At 46.0% G+C, this 21,166-nt stretch overlaps 2 protein-coding genes across 2 annotated transcripts; one reads left to right on the top strand and one right to left on the bottom strand.

The window, feature by feature from the left end:
• Positions 1–1,229: 1,229 nt before the first annotated feature.
• Positions 1,230–10,940, bottom strand: LOC134551684 (potassium channel subfamily K member 16-like). The gene is made up of 5 exons (XM_063399585.1): positions 10,658–10,940; positions 8,525–8,645; positions 6,651–6,817; positions 4,932–5,100; positions 1,230–2,177 (listed from the first exon to the last, which is right to left on the bottom strand). The coding sequence occupies exons 1-5, from the start codon at positions 10,850–10,852 to the stop codon at positions 1,825–1,827; spliced, it is 1,005 nt and encodes a 334-aa protein (XP_063255655.1). The 5' UTR covers positions 10,853–10,940; the 3' UTR covers positions 1,230–1,824.
• Positions 10,941–17,129: 6,189 nt separating this feature from the next.
• LOC134550654 (inositol 1,4,5-trisphosphate receptor-interacting protein-like 1) lies at positions 17,130–18,809 on the top strand. The gene has a single exon (XM_063397383.1). The coding sequence runs from the start codon at positions 17,130–17,132 to the stop codon at positions 18,807–18,809; it is 1,680 nt and encodes a 559-aa protein (XP_063253453.1).
• The last annotated feature ends 2,357 nt before the right edge of the window (positions 18,810–21,166 follow it).

Below are 21,166 nucleotides of genomic sequence, written 5' to 3'. Positions count from 1 at the left end.
CTGCCTGGAGGCATCCAGCTGCTTTCTCTGCTGGCTCTGGTGTTGGCTTGTGACAGCAATAGGATTCTGGCTTGTACAAGGACCTCTGTGTCCCATGATATCCGTGCCACCCTTCCTTGATTTCAGCCAGGTCTTGTCCCTGCTGCCTCAAAAATGTTTGCTGACAGTGAGACATATGATGTGAGAAGTCAGCCTTGAGAGTAACACTGGAAAATAATTTGTGGAGGGAAAGAAAGTACATATTTGGCCAGGTCTACATGCCAGGTCTTGAACCAGCAGAATTGCTTTGGCAAGAAGCATGGTTCTGTTTGGCTGAGATAGTTATGAACCCAGCTTCAAGGCTGACTGCATCTTTATGACCTGAAATTGCTTTATAGCTGTAATTTATTCTCCCTTTCATACAGGAATAACTCTGCCATGGGCTGGTCATGCTGTAAATAACACCCGGAGGGTGAGAAAAGAATAATTATTCAGTCTGACCAAACAGGAACATGAGTGGCTCACAATAACCTGTCAGGGGACAGGTTCAGCTCTGTCAGAGTGAGGGACTTGGTGCAGTAAAGCTGTGGACTGCCCTGGGGGGTCCTGTGGGTGCTGAGTGAGTTCAGCATTTGGGGAAATCCACGGACTTTGATGTACAGAGACCCCATCTCCTGCATGGGCAGCCTTGTGGCTGGCAGAGGGCTTGGTCCCCTGTGCTGGGGCATGGCAGAGCTGCCTGTCCCCTGCACAGCTTGGGGACATGTTAGGCATGGTCAGAGATGGTGCTGGGCTGCACTGTGACCATCAGCACACATGGGATGTTTCACCTCTGTGACTCTGTCTACCCCAGCTGCTTTGCCAGCTCTTGAGGGCTGGGTTTTCGTGCATTTTTGGCACAGAGAAGGCCTGTGGCACATTGATCAACCCTTTGAAGGTCAGAGTCTTCACCCAGAGGTGGTCTGCAGGCCAGACAGCACGTCTGAAAAACCATGCCCAGATCTGACATCCTTTTTTTTTTTTTTTTAACCTGGTTGAAGGTTTAGATACCACTCACCCTTGGAAAGCAACAGCACCATGGAATCATTGCTAAATGGCTTCAAAATCAAAACATAGCAGCAAGGACTCCTCCTTTCCAACTGGTCTCTGCTCTTATGAAAAACGTACAGAATAAAATAATTATAAAAATTCAATTAAAGACATGGGTTTATGGGTTCTTTATAAACACTACCAGAAAGGTTTTTCAGAGCCATGGGGATAAAAGCTGAAATTGCCTTTATTCATCTTAGTATAAAACAGGAAGAGGTAGAATCAATCATTTCTAATATGCTAACCTTTTCATAACCCTGTCCATTAGATGCTTCCAGTGCCTCTGAACTGAGCTCAGGTCTTGTCATTTGAACCTGTCTTTCAGACCACAACACCTTATCCAATACAATGGTTCAAGTCAGGCATCTAGTAAGTAATAAACCCTTATTTCTTCTTCCAAAAGTGCTATGCAATGCTCCAGAAAAGCTTGTGCATGTCAGTTACTGGAAGAGACACGATTTCTTGCAAGCTGCAAAATCCAAACAGAACCAGCAAGCTCTGCCATGCCCCTCCTCTGCATTTTTTGTGAAAGCACCTTAAAAACACCTTGCAAAGCAAGTGCACTTCTCAGGCTGTTAGCACAACCTAGCTGCAAACTGAGGAGCAAATTTCTTACCATTAATATTCAGGCTTTGTGTAACTGCAAGTCTTGAGCTCTAAAAGGTCATATCTCAGCAAATGGCAGGAGAAATTTTATTTCTATGTGAAGTTCCTCAGAATAATTAACTAGCAATTCTTCAGTGAAGAATTAAATTATCAACACGTTAAAGTAATAGTTTTGCTATTAGAAAACACTTTTTTTTCATTTTTTGTGTGTTCAGAATCTGCTGTTAATGGCTCCATTTTCTGTGCATCCCCTCCAGCACGTGGTGGTGGCAGTTCTTCTTCTGGAATAAATTGAACAGGCCAGCATCTTCTTTGCTGGCTTCCTACACTGTCCTTACTCACCTTTCCAATTTCCTGGAAATCCTTGACAATTATTTTTTCAGTATCTTCTAGTACTGTTGTCAATAAATTAAACAGCAGAGCAATCCAGGCAAGGCCAAAAAGAATCCAAATGGCCACAAGCACTCGATAGTAGGAAAAATATTTCCTGTCAGACTGTTTGCCTGAAGATAAGGGGGGAGAAAGAAGGAGAAAATTAACAAGCTAAAATTGTCTTGCCAGCATAAAGTGGAACAGCCTAATGAATTCATCAATATGTTTTATAGTGAGTACTTTAAGGTTACTTTTTCACTGTAGTGGAGACTCAGCTCCATAGCATTAGGTTAAGGCTGGGCAATTCTCCTATTGTTGCAATAAACTGATATATGCAATAAACATGATACAAATCTGCTGGCCTGTCAAATGACACACTGGAATTGAAGGGAATCATTCTGTGAGTCTATGATTCTGTGATTGAGGTGAATTACCATCAGAGCAGGTTATTTTTTCCCCTTTACTGCAAATGAATCCCAGTTCAACTGCTGCATGTTCAGGTAAATGAAATAATGTTGGAAGTAGTGTTAAATGGTATTGTATCATCTTGGAATTATGCCTAAACTCCCAAAGCACTAAAAGCAGAACACAGTGGGCCACTATAACCACACAACCATTATTATCTGGGTGATTGTAATTCCCTGTATTTCTATAGAGTGTGATTATAAACTAATAACTATTTCTTTTAAATTACAGGTACCTGTGATCATACAAAGAGAGTAGCTGCAATTCCCAATTCACTTTTCAATGGCTTCAGGAACTTCCTCCATTTAAAAAAACTACATGACTGACAAGAATTTACTGACACATGCCAAGAACAGAACTTCCTGTGCTGGAAACCAGTGGGCCCAAGCTTATTTCATGCAGTCTGATCCTCTCAGCATCAGCCAGGACCTCACACCCTCTGTTCTACATGGGTCATTTGATCCTTCAGATGTCAGCAACCCATCCCCAACATACAGAGAGCATTTGCTTGGCCCCACACAATATGATTATCATGATACAGGTGATGGGGCCCTGCCATCTGCAGGACACTTGGTGATGTCTCTCATGGAGTGCTCCAAGTCACTTCACAGAGTTGATAACACAGCAATGTGCATGGATGGGGAGATCACCACAAATCCCACGGTGAACCCGCCCAGAAGGAGCCCAGGTGCTGGCAACTCTTTTCAAGGCCTGCAGTGCTCTGTACTGCAGAGATTAATGTGCAAGGTTTTTGTTCTTTGTTATCCAAGAGCTCTGGAAATGGGGCAGCAGTGGGCAGGTTTGTCCTCATGGACAGGTATCCAATATCCAACAGCTGTTTCTTTTTCTGCTGCTGCCATTGAGCTGGCAAAGGGATTCTCAGCCTTGGTACAAAGCATCTCCTTGTTGTGCTCTTATCTGGAGTTCATGATGTGGGCTTAGCAAAGCCACAAGTAATCTCTTAGTAATGTTAACCCCAAACTGGACTGGAGCAGGGAATATTCAGGTAACAACCCCCAGGGAGTTTCACCCTAGAGGTATCACCTATAGGTACATGTATTCCCAACAGTTAAATCCAGCCTGAGCCATCTTCCTAGCATGGCTCAGCTTCCAAACAGGCTCAGCTACAAATCAGTTTTGAATTACTAAAATGCAAATCAAATCAAACCTGTTCTGTTCCATTTGGCCAGTGCAAAAACATTTGTCATTTGTAAGCAATTCCCAGTGCATAATTCTCAGAGCAGTTATTGATTCTGCTCGCTTCACTGTGAAGATGTGAAGCATTAAACTTACCAACATTTTATTACTGTTGTTAAGGCCAATTAAGACAAACACTGGCACAGAAAAATATTTCAACTCCAGTTAAGTCATCCTAATGAAGATGAAATCATAGAGCCACGAGGCCTAGCTAATTGTTTTAAATAACAATAAAAAAGTTAAAACACAATTAATTGTATTTGTAAAGCAATATGGCTGCAGATAAGGAAATGCTATGGAAGTCATGTTTTTCAGGCTGTGACTTGCAATCATTATTGTAAAATACACCTGTGATTTGGACAAGGAAAGATGTTTTGGAGCTCAGTTTTTCTCCTCATGCTCAGTGGCACCAGCCACTCTCCACCATTCTGTAAAGCAGACTATTTCAAGGAATAGATTTAGAGAAATTAGAGTTCAGTTGTTTTCCTACTTCTTCTGTGGACACTGATTGGGCTCCTGGTAATTATTTTGCAGTTCCTTTGGAAACTTATTCCATGGAGAGTGTATTTTGCCCAGCAGCTCCCCAGAAATGCTTTGAGAAGCATTCCAGAACACTTGAGTGTAGTTTAAACAGTGTTTCTTCAGGGGAAATCCTAAGCTCTGTCTTGTGAAGATAGACAACCTCCAGAGATATTCAGGAGACTAAAGAAGGCCACTTTTGCAGTGATGTATATATTTAATCCCCATGTCTAATAATGTGAGTAGATTTCCCCAGTTTCCCATGCCTTGGATTTCCATCTCTTAGTCTGTTGTGTGAAGTCCTATATTCTGAAACATGCCCAATTATTTCTTCACTCTACACTGTGAAACACAAATCTGAGATGGCTAAAGCAGTGATACAAACCTTTTTTTGTACGACTGTCATAAACTGTTCCCTTTTGGTAATAAAAAATCCGCTTTCCCTTCCCTCATCCTCCCCTCAACAAGATGCTTGTCTTCTTTGCACCCCAGAGCACCTCATTTGCTTATCTTTTGATGACTTTGTGCTTTTATCAGCACATGTAATCCCAGAGAAGAGAGTATTTCCCATCAGAACTGTACAAGGCAAAGTCTAGGCAAAGACTCTTGACAGATTTGTCTCTACAGTTCATTCAGGCAACCCATGGGAATTACAGTCATTATCCTGGTGTTTTGACGTGTTTCCTCTCTGGAAACAACCTTACCTACTACATAATCTCCAAAGCCAATGGTGCTGAGGGTGATAAATGCAAAGTAAATTCCTTCGCTGTAGGACCAGCCCTCTGTTATCTGGAAAAAGACTGATGGCAAGCACAGAAAAACCAGGATCCCCGTTGCCAGGAAGAACAGAAGGGTCAGAAATTTGATCTTCTTCTGAAAAACAAACCAGCCCAATTATAATCATGATTTGAAACACAAGAAAGCTATATATAAAGGTGGCTATTCAAAGTGGGTGGCTGTCTGGGATCAGGAGGATCTGAAGGATTTCTAGTGAGTGCTTTTCCTCTGGAAATACCTTAGTTTTGCTTAGAAGCAGAGGGAAGCCAGGTGTTATGGGTGTTGCATGTCCACAGTGGCCTTGGGAGATGTAGTCTTTTACCTGATTGTAACCATGACTGTGACTATTGGAGGAATTCCTATCTAATGACATTTACCAGAGTCAAACCATTTTCATTTATCACCACACAACTTCATTTTTAACTTTTAGGTATTTAGGGTTGGCATCTAAATTCAGATTTGCCTGGGAAAGGAGTCTTTTTTTATAAAAATTAATTGCACCATTTCTGACATTACTATCTTCAAGAGTCTTGATTATTGACTTTTTTTCTCATTGCATCAATGCCACAACTTGGCTCCTCCCCAGTGGATATCTTACTACATAAAAAATATTCAACTAATGAGCTCTTGATAAAGAAGAGCCTGGACAGTGACTTTTGAACCATTCTACTTCCCAGCAGTCATGAAGGAGTTTTGACTAGAGAACAAGACTTGTTACATGTAGAGATTTATCAGCCAGACACACATAGTTTTATATATATAGAATTTTTCAAATCCAGATTGCCTGGAAACTAATGGATAACTTTTCATGCCCTCATGAGTTGTGTACATGCTTGAGTCTGTATCTGACTGAGCCTTATCTTCTGTTTAAGTTTGCCAGATATGACAAGAAATTCAGCAATCTAAACAGGGTTATCTGTAGCAATCATACCTTGTCCTGAAAGAGAATTACAGTAGGAGACACAGAAAAGCTAATCTCACCTCCTCAGCAGTGCTGAGAGAAGAGGAGGAGCTGAAAATAAATTTGGGCATAAACCAGACAAAAGATATCCTGTCTGTAGCTTGTTACAGGTGTCTCCTCATATTTCAGCAGCCAGGCACAAATGGACAACTTCAGCCTGATGCTTCCTTTCTGTCTAAATTAAGGGTGGAGGGGGACTGAAGAACTGGGTAATCACTTAGGAGGGGTAACACATTCTGCATTGAGTCAAAATCCATTGAAACCTCTACTCCTCACCTAGTTTTTACAGCTTTGCACAGCTCACCTGCTTTTTGCTGCCTCAAGATTGATGCTTAATCACCCTTATTGGTTTCAAAGGGAAGCATGCACTTCCCTAGGGTGTTGGCTCCTGAGATAAGTGTCTCAAGAAGTGGGGTGGGATGCCCACTCTCTCCACTGACTGCTGAAGGGGGCTGGATTTCTGCCATGTAGATGGGAAGACAACATGCATCCCTTTCTCTGAATATCTCCTCTATGGCTGACATGCCTGCTTAGCTCTGCAAGTGAAGAACTTCTCTTTTCCTGCCCTAGAACAACATCTAACTCAGCACAAGAGCAAATATAATTGAGGGTAAGGCAGCATATAACTTGAGAAAAACACTAGAAGAGAACATGTAACTGTGCCTGAGTAAGTAAAACCATTTACCTTTCTCATTCCTTTCTCGTACAGGAATTTCCCCAGCTTTTTACAGAGCAGGGAGAGCATCTTACCAACGTGGTGCAGAAAAACAATGTTCAGAGGGATTCCAAAAAGAGCAAAAAACACACAGAAGATCTGTCCCCCAGCAGTTTTAGGATGTAATGTGCCATAGCCTGTAAAAAAAGAGATGGGTCAGAGGAGATCTTCCAAAGAACAGGAGCAACTCACAGTTACATTCACCCCTACTCCAATCCAGCCTGCCTTTGACCCTAAAATATGTGGCTAATGCTTCTCAGCCCAATTGCACCCTTTTTCCTCTGAAAAAGGCAGTAAGCAGATGAAGTGGTTCACCCTGCATGTTTGGGGGATTGCAGAGAGCACTGTGTGTTCCCAGCACAGCCTTAGTGGGAACAAAAACACCATCAAGAAGTAATTATGGGAAACATGCTCTGTCCTGTGACAGATAATGGCAAGTCAGAAAATAGAAGTCTGAGGATCTGGAAGACATCAGGGCTGGATGTAAGAGCCACATGCAGCCATCTCCAGCTTCTTCTTGATCTGCCTGTGTGTTAATGACCTCCCTGGCTACATCCCAGAAAGTTGCTATGTCCAGATACTGACTCCAGCCCCAAGCACTGCAGTGTGCATTAAAATAGATGGTGCTAATTAGTCCAGGCCTTGCCAGTGGCTGATTTATTCATGCCAGAGAGAGGTTTGCCTTAAAGTCCTACTAAGAGAGGATTTATCTAAGTAGTGGAACAACCCCAAACATGTCCTTTAGTCTCAAGACTCTTGGACCCCATGAGCTACATCCCCGAGTGCAAGAGTACTGAACTTTCTGTATGTCCTTATGCTATCAATGACCCTGGGAAAACGCATTTCCCAAGTTCATCCCAAGGCATCCTTTACTTGGAAAATGCAGTGTTTTCTTTGGGAAAAAAGACAAAAGAACCAAGTGATTTTTGGGCTATTAGATTCTCACATGCACGAGCTGTCTTGTGCCCTCTGTTGCAGAAATATTCCAGTTTCAGTGATGGGTCAGAACCCTCCCCTTGTACAGCAGGAGATCTCCCTGTGGGCTCAGGCAGCCCTTGCACAGCTCCCATGATGCTGGGACACTGCTGGGGCCCTTGGGACGTGTCACACTCACAGATCAGTGAGGCAGAGGTGCTTAGGGTCTGGTGGGAGAGAGGCCTCAGCATCACTCTGTAAAAACATAGACTTGACTTCCACTGCATGACTGTCAAGCAGGTGTCAACAGTATGGATTTTATCCTTGAGTTTGGCAGGCCTGCACTTTCTGGGATGTACATTTGAAAGAAAGGACAAAGCAGGTAGGGGCAGGCAGGCTCTGTAAAGGTCAGAACAGCTTGAAGCAGCAGTGTAAAATTCTCAGCATTTGCTTTTACCCCTTCCCATTGTTTTTTTTTCCTTCTGGCATGTTACTAACTGAATATGTGAATTAACAGCTCAAAACAAGTTATGGAGACAGTGCCCAGGCCCCAGCAAGATTCACTTCTTTCCCTACATTTTTTATGCTTTACAGCACCCTCAGATTTAAAGCCTGGAATAAACACCAGGAAAGTGAAGTTTATCTCCCACCCATAAATATCAGCAGAGTGAACATTATAACAGATGACTTGAAAAGAAGAAACAAGTGGGAAATAATAGGAAAGGCCAGTGATGCTTGACAAGCCAAAATAAAGCATGAAGAGCTGTGCAGTGGGAAGGTCTTAGGATGGTGAAGTCCATGCCTGATTGCCATCCATGACGACAAAGAGCTGGAGATTTTATCCTGGAATGTATTATCCATTCATGTCCTAATAACCAGACATAATAAACATCACACAAGCACACATAAATGGAAAGCATTAGACCTACCTATTGTGGAGACAACTGTGCCTGCAAAGAAGAAGGAGTTGCTGAAATCCCAGTTGCTCTCTTCAAACTGTGATTCATTTCCAACAGGGTATACTCCATTTTGAATGGCTTCAATCAGGTTCTGGGAGAGAAAGCAAAGTTTGGTATCATCATGACTCCTTTTCTCAAATGCCTTCTGCAAAAATATTATAGGTTTGGCCAACTGCTGCTCCTTTCCTGTGAGTACCACTCACCTCACTTCAGAGATTGTCTGACACCATTCACACCTTCTCCTCCAAGGTTGGAAAGCTGTTGTCCAGTGGTTTTGGGAGTTCAGCTTCTGCCCTGTCTGTGCTGACTGCTCAAGCGAGTGTTTGGAGAGAAACTTCCTTTTAGTGTGACCAAAGACCTTGTTTCTTTCAGGCCATGTAATTTGGAAAATCATGATCCTGTGGGTGACTAGCATGTGGCAGAGCACTGGTTCAAGAGGTGGGGGGTGGCTGGTTGTTGGATTTGGACTTGCACTTGAGATGGCAGTGGTGGATGCAAGATCTGATCACCCACCTGTCTGAGCAGTGGCTCCAATCCCTCCCAGGAGTGCCTCAGTGAGTTTTGTCATGGCACACATGAGACACACGGAGAACTTCATTTCAAGTCTGTATTTTGATTAGTGTCACAATTAAATTCAGAGAAAGCCCATTGTTTTGCAAAGCCTGACATACACGCTCTTCTCCAAATCCGCGTATTCTCCAAATACATGCATTCTGTATGTGTATTTTATACACATAAATTTACACATTTTTTGCAAACACACAAGTTTGCAAAGTTGCCTTTGAGAGGAGGTTAGAGAAACAACAGTCAGAGATGATTTGGGTTGAGTTGAGACTGCCCTGCCACACAAGGCATGACTGAATATTTCTTCCACCTCCCCAGTGCTATCATTTATCACTTTATGCATTTTCAGATTCTTCCTTGGTTTAAATTCTAAGTGCTGTTGTTTTTTTAATTTTTTTTTTTAAGTTAAAAGGAAATTTTAAAAGCAAACAGTATCCAGTTATCCTTGTCTTTAGCAAACAGAGAACATCGGACTGGACATCTAGAAGGCAGGCTGGTTTGTACAGAAACACTTGAGATAAAATCAAGGACAGAGCCCTGCCAGAAGCAGGACATGTGCTGGAATAAATTGCACCAGCAAAATCTTCATCCCTGCTTCTTCCCTCACTATGTTTTTTGCTGGTGTCTCAGAAAATCGAGACTAAGAAAAATAATTTTCACAGCCCTTGCACAAAGATTTCTTTGTCTTAAAAGCTCATCCTTTTTTTCCTCTTCTTGAAACACTCATCTTTTTTTTTTTTTTTTAATCTTCTCTCCTACCCATAAAAAACAAGGTGAAAAGGATGCAACCATGGGTGAAACAGGGGCTGAATTGCTGGCTGTGCTATTAGAAACACCAGTTCTTTCCCACATTTCTTTATTCTGTAAACTGCCCATTAAGAGCTCCACTAGTTTTCCTTGTGGAAATGCTTCTAGCAAGGCTTTAACTCCTCATTTTCTCCTGTGTTATAGCAGATAGACCTATTAAACACCCAAGTTGAAGAGACAGCCATATTCATCTTCCTGTGTCATGACCAGAAATATTTTGTCCCGGCCAGGCTACCTGTTTCACTTCTGGAGCACCCTCAAAACCTAAACTCTGATCATACCACCCTCCTTGTAGTTATTTGAAGTGTTGGTTTGGTTTTTTTTTTTTTCCATACAGACCTTTCCTTATTGTTCCTCTGTGCTATCTGTGATGCTATTTTAAGTGGCAGCCACACCTCTCCATTTCAGACAGCCTCATTTTTCTTGCCATGCCACCCATTGTGCACGAGCACAGCTCCACTAAAAGCAGAATCAACAGGAGGCAAGACCCCAAAAACCCAGGACATTGTGGGATGTGGATTTTTAACAGCTAACACACACAAGGTTTTTTCCAGCTACACAAGCTGGAGTAAGCTGCCTGCCCACACCAGAGAGGGGTTTGCTGGAAGTATCCAAGTGACCACAATCAGAAGGAAAGCAGTGAGAGTTACCCTTAGTTAGCAAGGATGAGTAGGAAACAACATCTTCTGGGGAAAGAGGAGGGAGAAATGGTTTCTGCAGGGCTCCACTCACCGCCATGAACTGCTCCATCTCCGCCACCGTGAGCTGCGTGAAGTTCTGCAGAAAAGCCTCCTTCATCTGGGCAGCTGCCCTCTTCTCCTGCTTCTCAGCTGTCCTCTCCAGGGCCTGGAACACGGCAGCACCCACCAGCAGGTAGACAAAGTAGCTGGCCACCAGCAAAGCTGTCTGCAGCTTGCCACTGCACATGGCCTTCAGTGTGACACTGCAGGGGACCAGGAGTGAGAGGTGGTGATTGTAAATCCCTCACACTCCTGGGAAGCCTCCCCCGGGCAGGAAGAGCCCTCCCAGCTCTGGTTTCCTCTGGGATCCTGCACTGGCAGGGCAGGATCTGGAGAGCTGCCAGATGCATTCATTGGGAAGTTGGAGGGGAAAAAAATAAACCACAACAAACCCAACCCCCCACAAAAAAAACAACTTTCCATTCTCTGGGCTGCATGCTGTTTAAGGATTTCCTCTTGTCTGTGAAACTCTCCCTTGCTGAGTTCTCAGGAAGAGCGGGTCAGGATTTGAGGAGCTGGCAGGTGGCCATCTCCTGCTCAGAAGGCTCTGGGGACAGGTGAGGATAGTCTGTAAGGGATCCACAGGGGAGTTTGCTTGGAAAACCATTGTTTGCCCACCTGTGTCTCCTGCCGAATCCAAGACCTGGACTCCAGGGCAAGCCTCTGATCCCAGAAGCTCCTTCTTGCCCTGTGTTCGGGGGCAGCCTCAGGGAAATGCAGCTGGACTGTTCTTTTGGGCTTCACTCGCCTGCTGGCAGCACAGGGCAGGGTCATGCAGCCCTGCAGAGCCTCAGCAGCTCAGAGCAAAACCTCGGACACACAGGCAAATGGCTGTGGGTTACATATGTGCCAAACCTGAACAGGTTCTTCTGCCAGCAATTCCTCTGCAGTGTATCCAGGGGAATACATCACACTGGTCCTGGGTGCACAGTTAGATGGATAAAAAAGTGGCTATGCCATCGAATCTGTGGAGTCATAAAATCATAGGATTGCTCAGGTTGGAAAAGACCTCTAAGATCATCAGAAGTGATGCTTGGGACACAGGTTACTGGTGGGCTTGGCAGTGCTGGATTAATGGCTGGACTTGATGACCTTAAGGGTCTTTTCCCGCCCTAGTGACTGAGATTCTCTGTTATCTGCAGCAATGTAGCCTCTGCTGATTTCAGAAGGATGGTTCTCATGCATTGAGAAGTCACTTATATGATGGTCAGAGTCAAGAATAATTTGGATGCCACTGAGAAAAATTTGTAGGGTGAGAGAAGGAAGTCCTTGAATGAAGATGTTGATTTTGGAACAGATAGCAGACAGGTCTGAGCTTGGCTGCACCATGGACATTGTTAACACTCATTAATTTTCTTGACTTTGTATTTTCAAGCATTTTCATTTGCTCTGTGCACAATTTCTTATTTATTTCAGCAGATGCCCTGCTTTAATAATGAGAACACACTGAAGCAAATCACGCTTTGAAAAAGCATTTAAAATGCATCATATATTCTGCTCTTCAAGTCTTTGTGTTTTTATTGAGTTTGAAAACACCAAGAAAAAGGCAGAGGCTCTGAGATTAGCTTTGCAGAACTGGTATAAACAAGAAGCGGCACGTGGCTTCACTCTGTCAACTGCAGGTTGTCCTTTCACATATAAATCTGTTTAACCTTAGAGGAAAACAGGAAGACTATGAATGAAGGTAAGCAGCTTCCGAAACCCTTACATGTTTGAAGATTTTCCTTAGGGTTACTGGAAAAGGGTTTGTAGGAACAGGATGTGTCGTGTTTCCTTTAACTTCTTTTGAAGCTACACGTCAAAGGTGTGCTTCTTCCTCAGATTTAAATTATTGCTCTAAAATAAGGACAGTCATGGCTCCATCCTTTTGTGTCTCTCAGTCTCCCAGCCCTGTGAGATAAGATAAAGCCCTTTACATGTACAAATGCAACGTCTTCATCATTCTCAACAGACATGAAGATAATAAAAGTGGATTATTTCCTCAGTTCATCTGAGGGGAAAATGGATGGGAAAAAATTAAACTCATGGAAGATCATGAGAATTTTGATATTGATGGCAGCTGCAGTAGTTTGATTGGGTGGGTAAGATGCCAAGAAACCTCATCTTTCTTATGCTGTCTCCTCCAGTCTGTATATATATACTAAATTGGGTTTCCCTCTAAACCCCTATTTGTGTCTCCATCTCCATAAACAAGGAAGTTTGGTGACCTTGGTTTTTCTCTAGCTGTGGAACAAGGAATACACATCAACTCTTCTCAGTCTGTTTCTTCATATGAAGAACCTTTAATAACCTGCCTGTGTGTCTTTAATAACCACTAGAGATTGTTCAGATGTGAGATGAGTGTCCCATCATGCAGCATCTTGTTCATGCTTGGGTTCACACTTCCACAGGGAAAAAGGTAGGGAAAACACAGCTCACTGCTGGGATGTTTGCAGATGAGTTGCTTTGAGAAAGAAAAGAAGGGGGAATTCACTCTGTGGAATGCTTTGCTTGAAGCCATTCCTCATAAAGGTATTTTCCATTAGTGGTGACTGTTCTCTGCTGATTTTGCCTAGATTAGAAACTGCAAAACATGCTCTTGGTGGAGGCTGCTAGAACTGTACTGCTTGTTATAGCTACTGAGTGTTAGGGGCTTGAGACAAAGCATTATTGACTCAGTTTCCCCACAGGGATCTGGGTACTGGGTTAGCTTCATACCATTCACCCCAGTTATGAAAACAGAGCACTTCCCAGGTGGGCACAACACCCTCATCCAAAGGCTGATGCTGACACTTCACCCTGTTTCATAACCACACTGATAACCTGTCTAGATAGCTGGGAAGGTAAATGGGAACACCATACCTGTGAACCAGTCACCATTACCTTTGTACACTGGGAGATCATGAATACACCCCACCTGGGTGCAAGTTATCGTAGAAATCAAAGTCATAGAATGGTTTGGGTTGGAAAGGACCTTAAAAATCATCTACTTCCAATCCCTGTGCTGTGGGCAAGGAAGCCACCCACTATGTCAGGAAGGGCCATGCTCAGGGCCTCATCCAGCCTGGCCTTGAACACTGCCAGGCAAGTTAATAGAACCCTTCTAGTTAATCAAAACAAATTACTCCTGGCAGGATCTCTTCTCTCGTGTTCCCCAACACCTTGGGCCATATGGTCTGACAGACCTATTCAATGGCATTTGTTTCTCAGGAAGGAGCTGAAGAAATGGAAGTGAGGCCCCATCACTGTGGCTTTCAGTTGTGGGAAACCGACAGATCCAGATACCAAGGACTTCTCCACAACCCATAAATTGACCGGACTTCTGCTGGTCCATTTTACACACACAGAATCATACAGAATCACAATGTTGGAAGAGACCTTCAAGATCATTGAGTCCAGCCCATGCCTTAACACCTCAACTAAACCACAGCACCAAGTGCCACATCCCGTCTTTGTTTAAACACATCCAGGGATGGTGACTCCACCACCTCCCCAGGGAGACCATTCCAGCACTTTATCACTCTTTCTGTGAAAAGTATTTTCCTGATATCCAGTCTATATTTCCCTTGGCACAGCTGAAGACTGAGTCCTCTCATTCCAGAGACCAACCCCACCTGACACAGCCACCTTTCAGGGAGTTATAAAGAGTCATAAGGTCACCCCTGAGTCTCCTTTTCTCCAGGCTGAACATCCCCAGCTCCCTCAGCCGTTCCTCACAGGGTTTGTGCTCCAGGCCCCTCACCAGCCTCGTTGCCTCCTCTGGACGCGCTCAAGTGTCTCTGTGTCCTTCCCAAACGGAGGGGCCCAAACTGGACACAGCACTGGAGGTGTGGCCTTACCAGTGCTGAGTCCAGGGACAGAATGACCTCCCTGCTCCTGCTGCCCACACCATTCCTGATCCAGGCCAGGAGGCCATTGGCCTTCTTGGCCACCAGGGCCCACTGCTGGCTCGTGTTCAGTTGGCTGTTGACCAGAACCCCCAGGTCCCCTTCTGCCTGGGCACTGTCCCACTGTCCACTGTTCCCACAGGACTGCCCCACTGCCACCAACCTGTGGCTTGTAGTTACAGCAATAAGATCCACTGAGCTGCCAGAGGCTGTGGTGGGTTGGAGTGTAGTTTCCTGGCAGGGGTGGGAGCAGAATGTGGCTATCATGGCACTGCAAACCTCGTGCCCAGGTGGAGAGAGGGCTGGCAGCTCCCTCAGGGCCCGGGAGCTGGGAGCTGAATGTGCTAACACTGCGGTCTGTCTGTCCCACTGCCCTCACCCAGGGAGCAGGGCAGCCCTGGAGAGTCTCAGCAGGTCCAGTCAGCCCTGGTGCTCATGGAGCATGTTTATGGGGATGACTTAGGATGAGTTCAAGTCAGGAAGTCATCCTGCAGCTCAGCCAAGCAGGGCTGTGGGCACTGGGCCAGGCAGAGTCTCCTGGTGGGCTCAGTTTTTGGGACCCATGGCTGGGCTGGGCAAGCTGGAATGGGCAACTTGCAGTGCCACTGGAACAAGGACTGACAGCCCTGGTTCGGGCTGGAGGTGGATCCTGGGCCACGGAGGGTAGAAGGGAAGCTCGTGTGGACTGGTCATTGCCTTGGCAGACATGGAGACAGCGTGTCTGGTAAGGCAGTTAATTAATACTTCTTGTTCCTGAGCTAGGAGACATCCATGACGCAGTTAAGGGACCAGTGAAGGAGAAGCCATGCTGACTTTTTCCACCTGCATTATTTACCCAGTCCATTGCAGGGAAATCCAGGCAGTGAGATCCAGGGGTAATAGAGGGCAGGGAGCATTTCCTGCCTGTAACATGATGTGCTGGGACAGGGTTTTCTTACACTGAGTCCTGCTTTTCCTCATCCACACTCCAGTCATATCCACAGTTTAACCATTTGTTTTTTCTACATATGGCATCTTGCTGCAGCATTATGTATTCTGTGTCCTTAAGTGGATTATAGCCTGAAATAAATTCCAGTTTAATGGAAAATATCAGTTTCCATGGGAATAGCTTACCATGTGATTGTGGTTGTACTTCCTGTTGTGCTTAGGGCTAAAACCATTAAATGATCTGTATTTTTTACACTTTCTTACAGTTCTCCTATAAATAACTATTCCTCATAACTGGTCAGAACATTCAGTCTTCAAATGTGGGTCATTTTGGGTTTTATGCTATGATCTTACACCAGATTATTAAACACTTAGGCTAAAGCTGGTTTCCACTGAGATCCTCATACTTCCCAGTTTGTTATTTCAGGTCTGCAAAGCCAAATTCCTGTGGATGGCTATCAGCTATCAAGGAAATGGGCTGATATTCAGAAGTGAAGAAAATCCTGAAGCTGGTGACTTGCCTTTGGTAGTTGGCTAAGACCTCTGGTATTCAGGAGGTAAAGGCTGCTGTGTCAGGCAACCCAGCATGGAAAACCACCCAAGTGCTGTGTGAGTCCTGGCCCACAGCATTGCAATGGTGATCAATTGAGCCCAGGAAGAAGGGAGAAGTGTGGTAAAGATATTTTAAAGTTTGGTTTTTTTTATTATCCCACTCTGATTTGATTGGCAGCAGATTAAATATGTTTCCTCTAGATGGGCCAGAGCAATCTGTCTGTTCTTGTCTCAACCCACAAGCCTTTGGTCCTTATTTTCTCTCTCTGTCCAGCCAAGGTCAACTGACCACAAGCAGTGAGTAGTGGTGCCTGCATTCCCTGCCAAAGTGAGGCAGACACTCAGCACAGGAAGCATTTGCTCAAGATGCCATTTAATGGCATCTTTGCACAGGGTGAAACTTCCAGAGGGATTGGACTCTCTCAAAAAGGGAGGGAATTCAGTGTCCGTGTGGTAACAGGAGTCTCTAGTTCCAGGCTCCTTGCCAGGTCCTCTTCATCTTCGGATCTGACTCCCAGAGTGAGCTTTTGATGCTGGAGAAAGGTGCAGCACCAACTTCCAGCACTGACAAAGCAGTGTCTTCTCCATGTCCTGTGTGCTCAGGAATGTGGCACCTCCTCCCCAGGGAGTCAAGGACGGGTAGATACTCTGCTGAAAAGCAGTGAAGGTACAGAGGCCCTTTAGCAGTACCACACACTTGGACCCACCACAGCCAGATTTTCTACTCCACTATGAATTGTGCCAGCATGCAAGCTGCTCAAGCTGCAGATATAACCCTCGTGGAAGGTTCTCACAGAAGCCACACCTGTAGTCCTTTCACTACTTAACCTGCACTTTGGTGTGCATTTTGTGTGTATCCAGCCTTTGATTGCTTCAGGCTACACTAGTGGTTGAGTGGGGGTGGGGAAAAAGGGTGGGGCTGGCTGGGTTGTGATGTGCTGTGACACCTGTGACATCACGGGGGACGTGTCACAATGGGGCAGCTCTAAAAGGCCCCAGCAGGTAACGCTGGCCTGGCATTGCTTGGGCAAGCGGTGAGTGCGCACGTGCTGGGGAGCCTGGGCTGGGGACAAGGGCTGGGGCAGAAACGCCTCACCCGGGGCTGGGTTCTCCCCCTGCATGCAGGGACAGCGCCTCATGGGACAGACTTGGGCAGCCCACGGTGCTGCTGCTGCTGCTGGTGGGGCAGTGGGACTGGCCTTGCTGCCTGCCAGCTGTCTGGAGCCCTGTCCTTCCTGCCCCCATATCCCTGCAATTCCCATCCCTGCTGCCCTCATTGTCATGTCCCTCCCTCACAGCCCCACTCAAGGCCTTCTCTTCATCCTCCTCCAGACCATGGATCTCATAACATTCCTTTACATGCTCCTGCAAAGCCTCATCCACTACCTGCGGAGGGTGGGTGATGTTTGGGATGAGAAGACTCATCAGCGCATGGAGCTGCGTGCAAAGCGCTTGGAAAAGAAGAGAATTCAGCTGGAGCAGGAGCTGGAGCAGCTGGCCCTGAGGCAGAATGAAGGGGTCTGGGAAGACCTGCTCTGGTCTGCCTTGCAGCTCTGGCAGGTCTGGGCAGTTGCTGGCTTCTTCATCCTTCTCTTGGGACTGTATTTTTTCTGGAGGAAAAGGAGTGATGAGGCAGAAAACAATGGCGAGGAAGACCAAGAAGACGACGTTCTTGATGACGATCTGAGATGGCTTTTAGAACAGATACCATGGCCTGTACAGGACCTGCAGGCAGGCTGCGAGTGGACAACTGGTCTCATGGACAATTACACAGTTTACTTTGGACACGTCTTATCAAACAGTTTCTACCCAGTCCTGCAGCGAGCCATCGGGGTGGGCAGTGCCTTTGAAGGCTGGAGTCCCCGTGAGCAGGACGTTGTCTATCAGGTGCTCATCCCCATGACTCCTCCGCCAGGCCACAGCTTCCACCTGGAGCTGGACTCTGCAGGGCACAAGCACGTGAGGAACTTCCGTGTCCGCGTGCAGCTGGAGTGCACCTGCACAGGAGAGCAGCAGGGCGAGAACCTGCTGTGCTTCCTGCACCAGCCCGAGGAGGAGCTGAGGAGCAGTCAGGAGCCCAGCCTCCTGGACACCCTGTGCATCGGCTCCTACCTGGATGTGCACAAAACTGCCCGCTGGTTCTGCCAGCTGGTGAGAGCAGTCTGGCCAGCTCTGCCTCACTCACACAATTGGCACTTGACGCTGCTGCCCTCCAGACGCTCCTGCCAGTTCAAGGTGACCAATGGCATTGAAAGCTTCAGGATGGAGATGCTGTTTGGCGTGCGAAGGGGTGACTCAGACATCTTTGTGAGCAGCCAGACTGCAGAGGCCTACACCCCAAGCACAACCTGGCCAGAGACCTATGCTGTGGCAGAGGTAAAGTTCTTCAAGTACATCGCCAGCCAGGCCCCCGCTGACAGCTTGCACCTGAGATGCCTGCAGCTCTTCATCCATGTTCAGCTGGGCTTTGGTTTTTCCACCTACATGGTCAAGACCATTGTCATGCACCTCCTGAACATCATCCCCGTGTCACACTGGCGCAGGAGGTATTTTTTGCAGCGCCTGGGGGATATCAATGTGAACCTGCGCCGCTGCCTGGAGAGGAAACGCCTGAACCACTTTGTCATAGGCAACAAGAGACTTCCTCAGGAGATCAGCTTGCCCCTGGACATTGCATCAGCTGAGCCACCCAATCTCCTCCATCACCTGGCACAGTCCCCGGCTGCCCACTCCCAGGCGATGAGCGAGTACCAGGATCTTCAGCATCGGCTCGAAAGTATGCTGCTCAATGGCCACTGAAGGAGTGCTCATGCTCAGGACACTGCCTGTGCTTGTGGGCCTCACAGACAGTGGCAGAAAGGCCCCTCACAGTTCCAGAAAAAATACAGGAGAACGTGGGATACAGAGGGAGAAGGTGAAACGCTGTGCACCAGCACTCTGCCAGCAGCAGCAGCAGTGTCATCTCAACAGTCTTAGAAACCTATTTTTCATTCCTGACTGAGAACCCAAGTGGAATAACATTTTTTGTTGACAAACCTTCAAATAAAGTTACAAAAAAAAGACTTGAATGATGGAAAATTACTGTGACTAAAGCCCACTGTGTTGCAACTATGAAGCAGTCCAAACTGAGACCCTTTGAGCTCTTGATTCCCAGAATATTAGGGACTAATATGTGTGTCTCTAACAGTGGTAACTGGATGGCAGTGGAGCCAACCAAGGAGTGTTGTTAATAGCCAAAGACTGTTAGTATTAACATGCTGTGAGAAATCCAAGATTTGGCTGGAGAAGGGGGGGCGTAGGAGGAAATAGGGCAGCACTTTTCTGTCAGGAAGAACTATGGCACAGTACAGCATGAACATAGGAATGAGGCCAAGAAGAGGGCATGGACTCTAGAGTGGGATTAAGACCACCAAAAACCACCAAAGCCTTTTGACCATTTCCAGGAAGACCTGAAAGAAGGGACTGTATATGGCAATTAATTGACATAGAAAGTGGGAAACCTGTCTTTAGGGTGGAGAAACCTGTTCATGAAAAGGTAATCCCCAAGCCTGGGGAGTGGTCTCAGGATCCTGGACATCTCACAGACCAGACCAGCACAGCTGGATTGATGCTGAACCCAGGATTATCACCTGGATTGGCACTGCAGCCAGGATTGACATCCCATTAACTGGATCAACACTGCAACCAGGACTGGTGTTTTCTTTTTCTCTCTTCTTCGGTCTTTTTCTTTCTCTCTTTCTTTAATTCATCTCACCCTCTTTAATTCCTCTCTTCCCTTTAACCCTACCCCTTTATCCAAAACACACTGCCATGTGCTTATATAGTAGGTCAGGGACTAACATATCGATTTCCAAGCCAGCTAATAAAATTTTCTGATTGTTTGTTTGGACCCCCTGTCTTTTGTTATGCCTTTTGATCACAAGGGTTTTCAATTCCTAGGTGCTTCCTTCCCCTTAAAGATGTGTCATCACACTACAGTGGCTACAAAGATGACTTTCATCCCCTCTTCCTCTCATACTGTCACAGCCAGGGTGACCATTTCAGGTGGACCCAGAAATTCTTGCTGGCAGCTCCAGCTGTTCAGGGACCAAGCAAGAGGCATCACTAATATTCCTCCTTTGTGCTCGCTGGAGTCTATGTGGAGAATCTGCCCAGCCTTAGACACTCCCTGGGGAAAAGCTGACACAGACCAGAGCATGCAGGAGGACATGGAGAAGGTACTGCTCAGTCAGCAGGGGGAATTGATGGCACACCTTTCCTCTAGAGTAAAAGCTCACTCATGGAGTCAAACCTGAAGTAGCTGAAGAGGTCCTGGCCAGGGGGCTTGTGAGAGAGAGTGCTGTTACCATTTGGACACTGACTACCATCCCTTTTTTGAGAGAGTCTATTCCCTCTGTGAGCTTTACCCAGTCTCTAATGGATCACTGAGCCAAGATGATGGCACTGGTGGATGAGACTGTAAGGAATGAAAGGAAATCTCTAGATCAGTCACACAAAGTCATACTCATGGGGCACTTCAACTTCTCAGCTGCAAATGGGAACATCATGGAGAAGCGCTGAACAAGCCCAGAAAATTCCTGAAGTTCACATTGAAAAGCGCTTTTTGACATGGGTACTGTGGCAGCACACCAGGAAAAGTGCCTTCCTAGAGCTGTGGTTTGTACATGGAGATGCTCTTGTGGGGGAAGTGGTGATTGGTGCTGTCTTGGCCACAGAAATCAAGAAATGCTTGAGTAAAAAATCTCACGTGTTATGGGAAAAGCTCTCCGCAGAGCTACTCCCCAGGGCTGTGGGAGAGCAAGCTCAAGGAACTAATTAATAAGGGCCCCTGAGCATGTACTTTCAAGGGTACTGATGTCCACAAATGCAAGTCCTTTTTATTAGAAACATTTCTGTTAGAGCACAAGTCTGATGAAGAGGCGCTGAGGGAGATGGGTGTGTCCAGCAGAGAGAAAAAGTGCCTCAAGGGGGAACCTTATGGTTCTCTACAGCTCCCTCAAGGGGATTTGTGTCCAGGTCAATGTATTCTCCCAGGTGTGGCAGGGCATCTGGCCCTGTTCAAGAGCTGACCTGTTGTCTATTAACTGGTCAGATAATTCAAACAGGACAAACTGTCTTGCAGTGCATTCTTTTGGTGCCATGGGCTGAACAGTGGG

Source organism: Prinia subflava, chromosome 5, assembly GCF_021018805.1.
Source record: "Prinia subflava isolate CZ2003 ecotype Zambia chromosome 5, Cam_Psub_1.2, whole genome shotgun sequence".
NCBI classification, from domain to species: Eukaryota; Metazoa; Chordata; class Aves; order Passeriformes; family Cisticolidae; genus Prinia; species Prinia subflava.
Note: the sequence above shows the minus strand (reverse complement) of the source record. Positions and strands in the feature narration are given on the sequence as shown.

Excerpts from the sequence above, each read along its gene's own strand:
- LOC134550654 (XM_063397383.1), top strand. The coding sequence starts at position 17,130 with ATGCAGGGACAGCGCCTCATGGGACAGACTTGGGCAGCCCACGGTGCT.
- LOC134551684 (XM_063399585.1), bottom strand. The coding sequence starts at position 10,852 with ATGTGCAGTGGCAAGCTGCAGACAGCTTTGCTGGTGGCCAGCTACTTT. Across the intron at positions 6,818-8,524 it reads CACAGTTGTCTCCACAATAG|GCTATGGCACATTACATCCT; the intron begins GTAGGTCTAATG and ends CTTTTTTTACAG. Across the intron at positions 2,178-4,931 it reads CTTTGGAGATTATGTAGTAG|GCAAACAGTCTGACAGGAAA; the intron begins GTAAGGTTGTTT and ends CCTTATCTTCAG.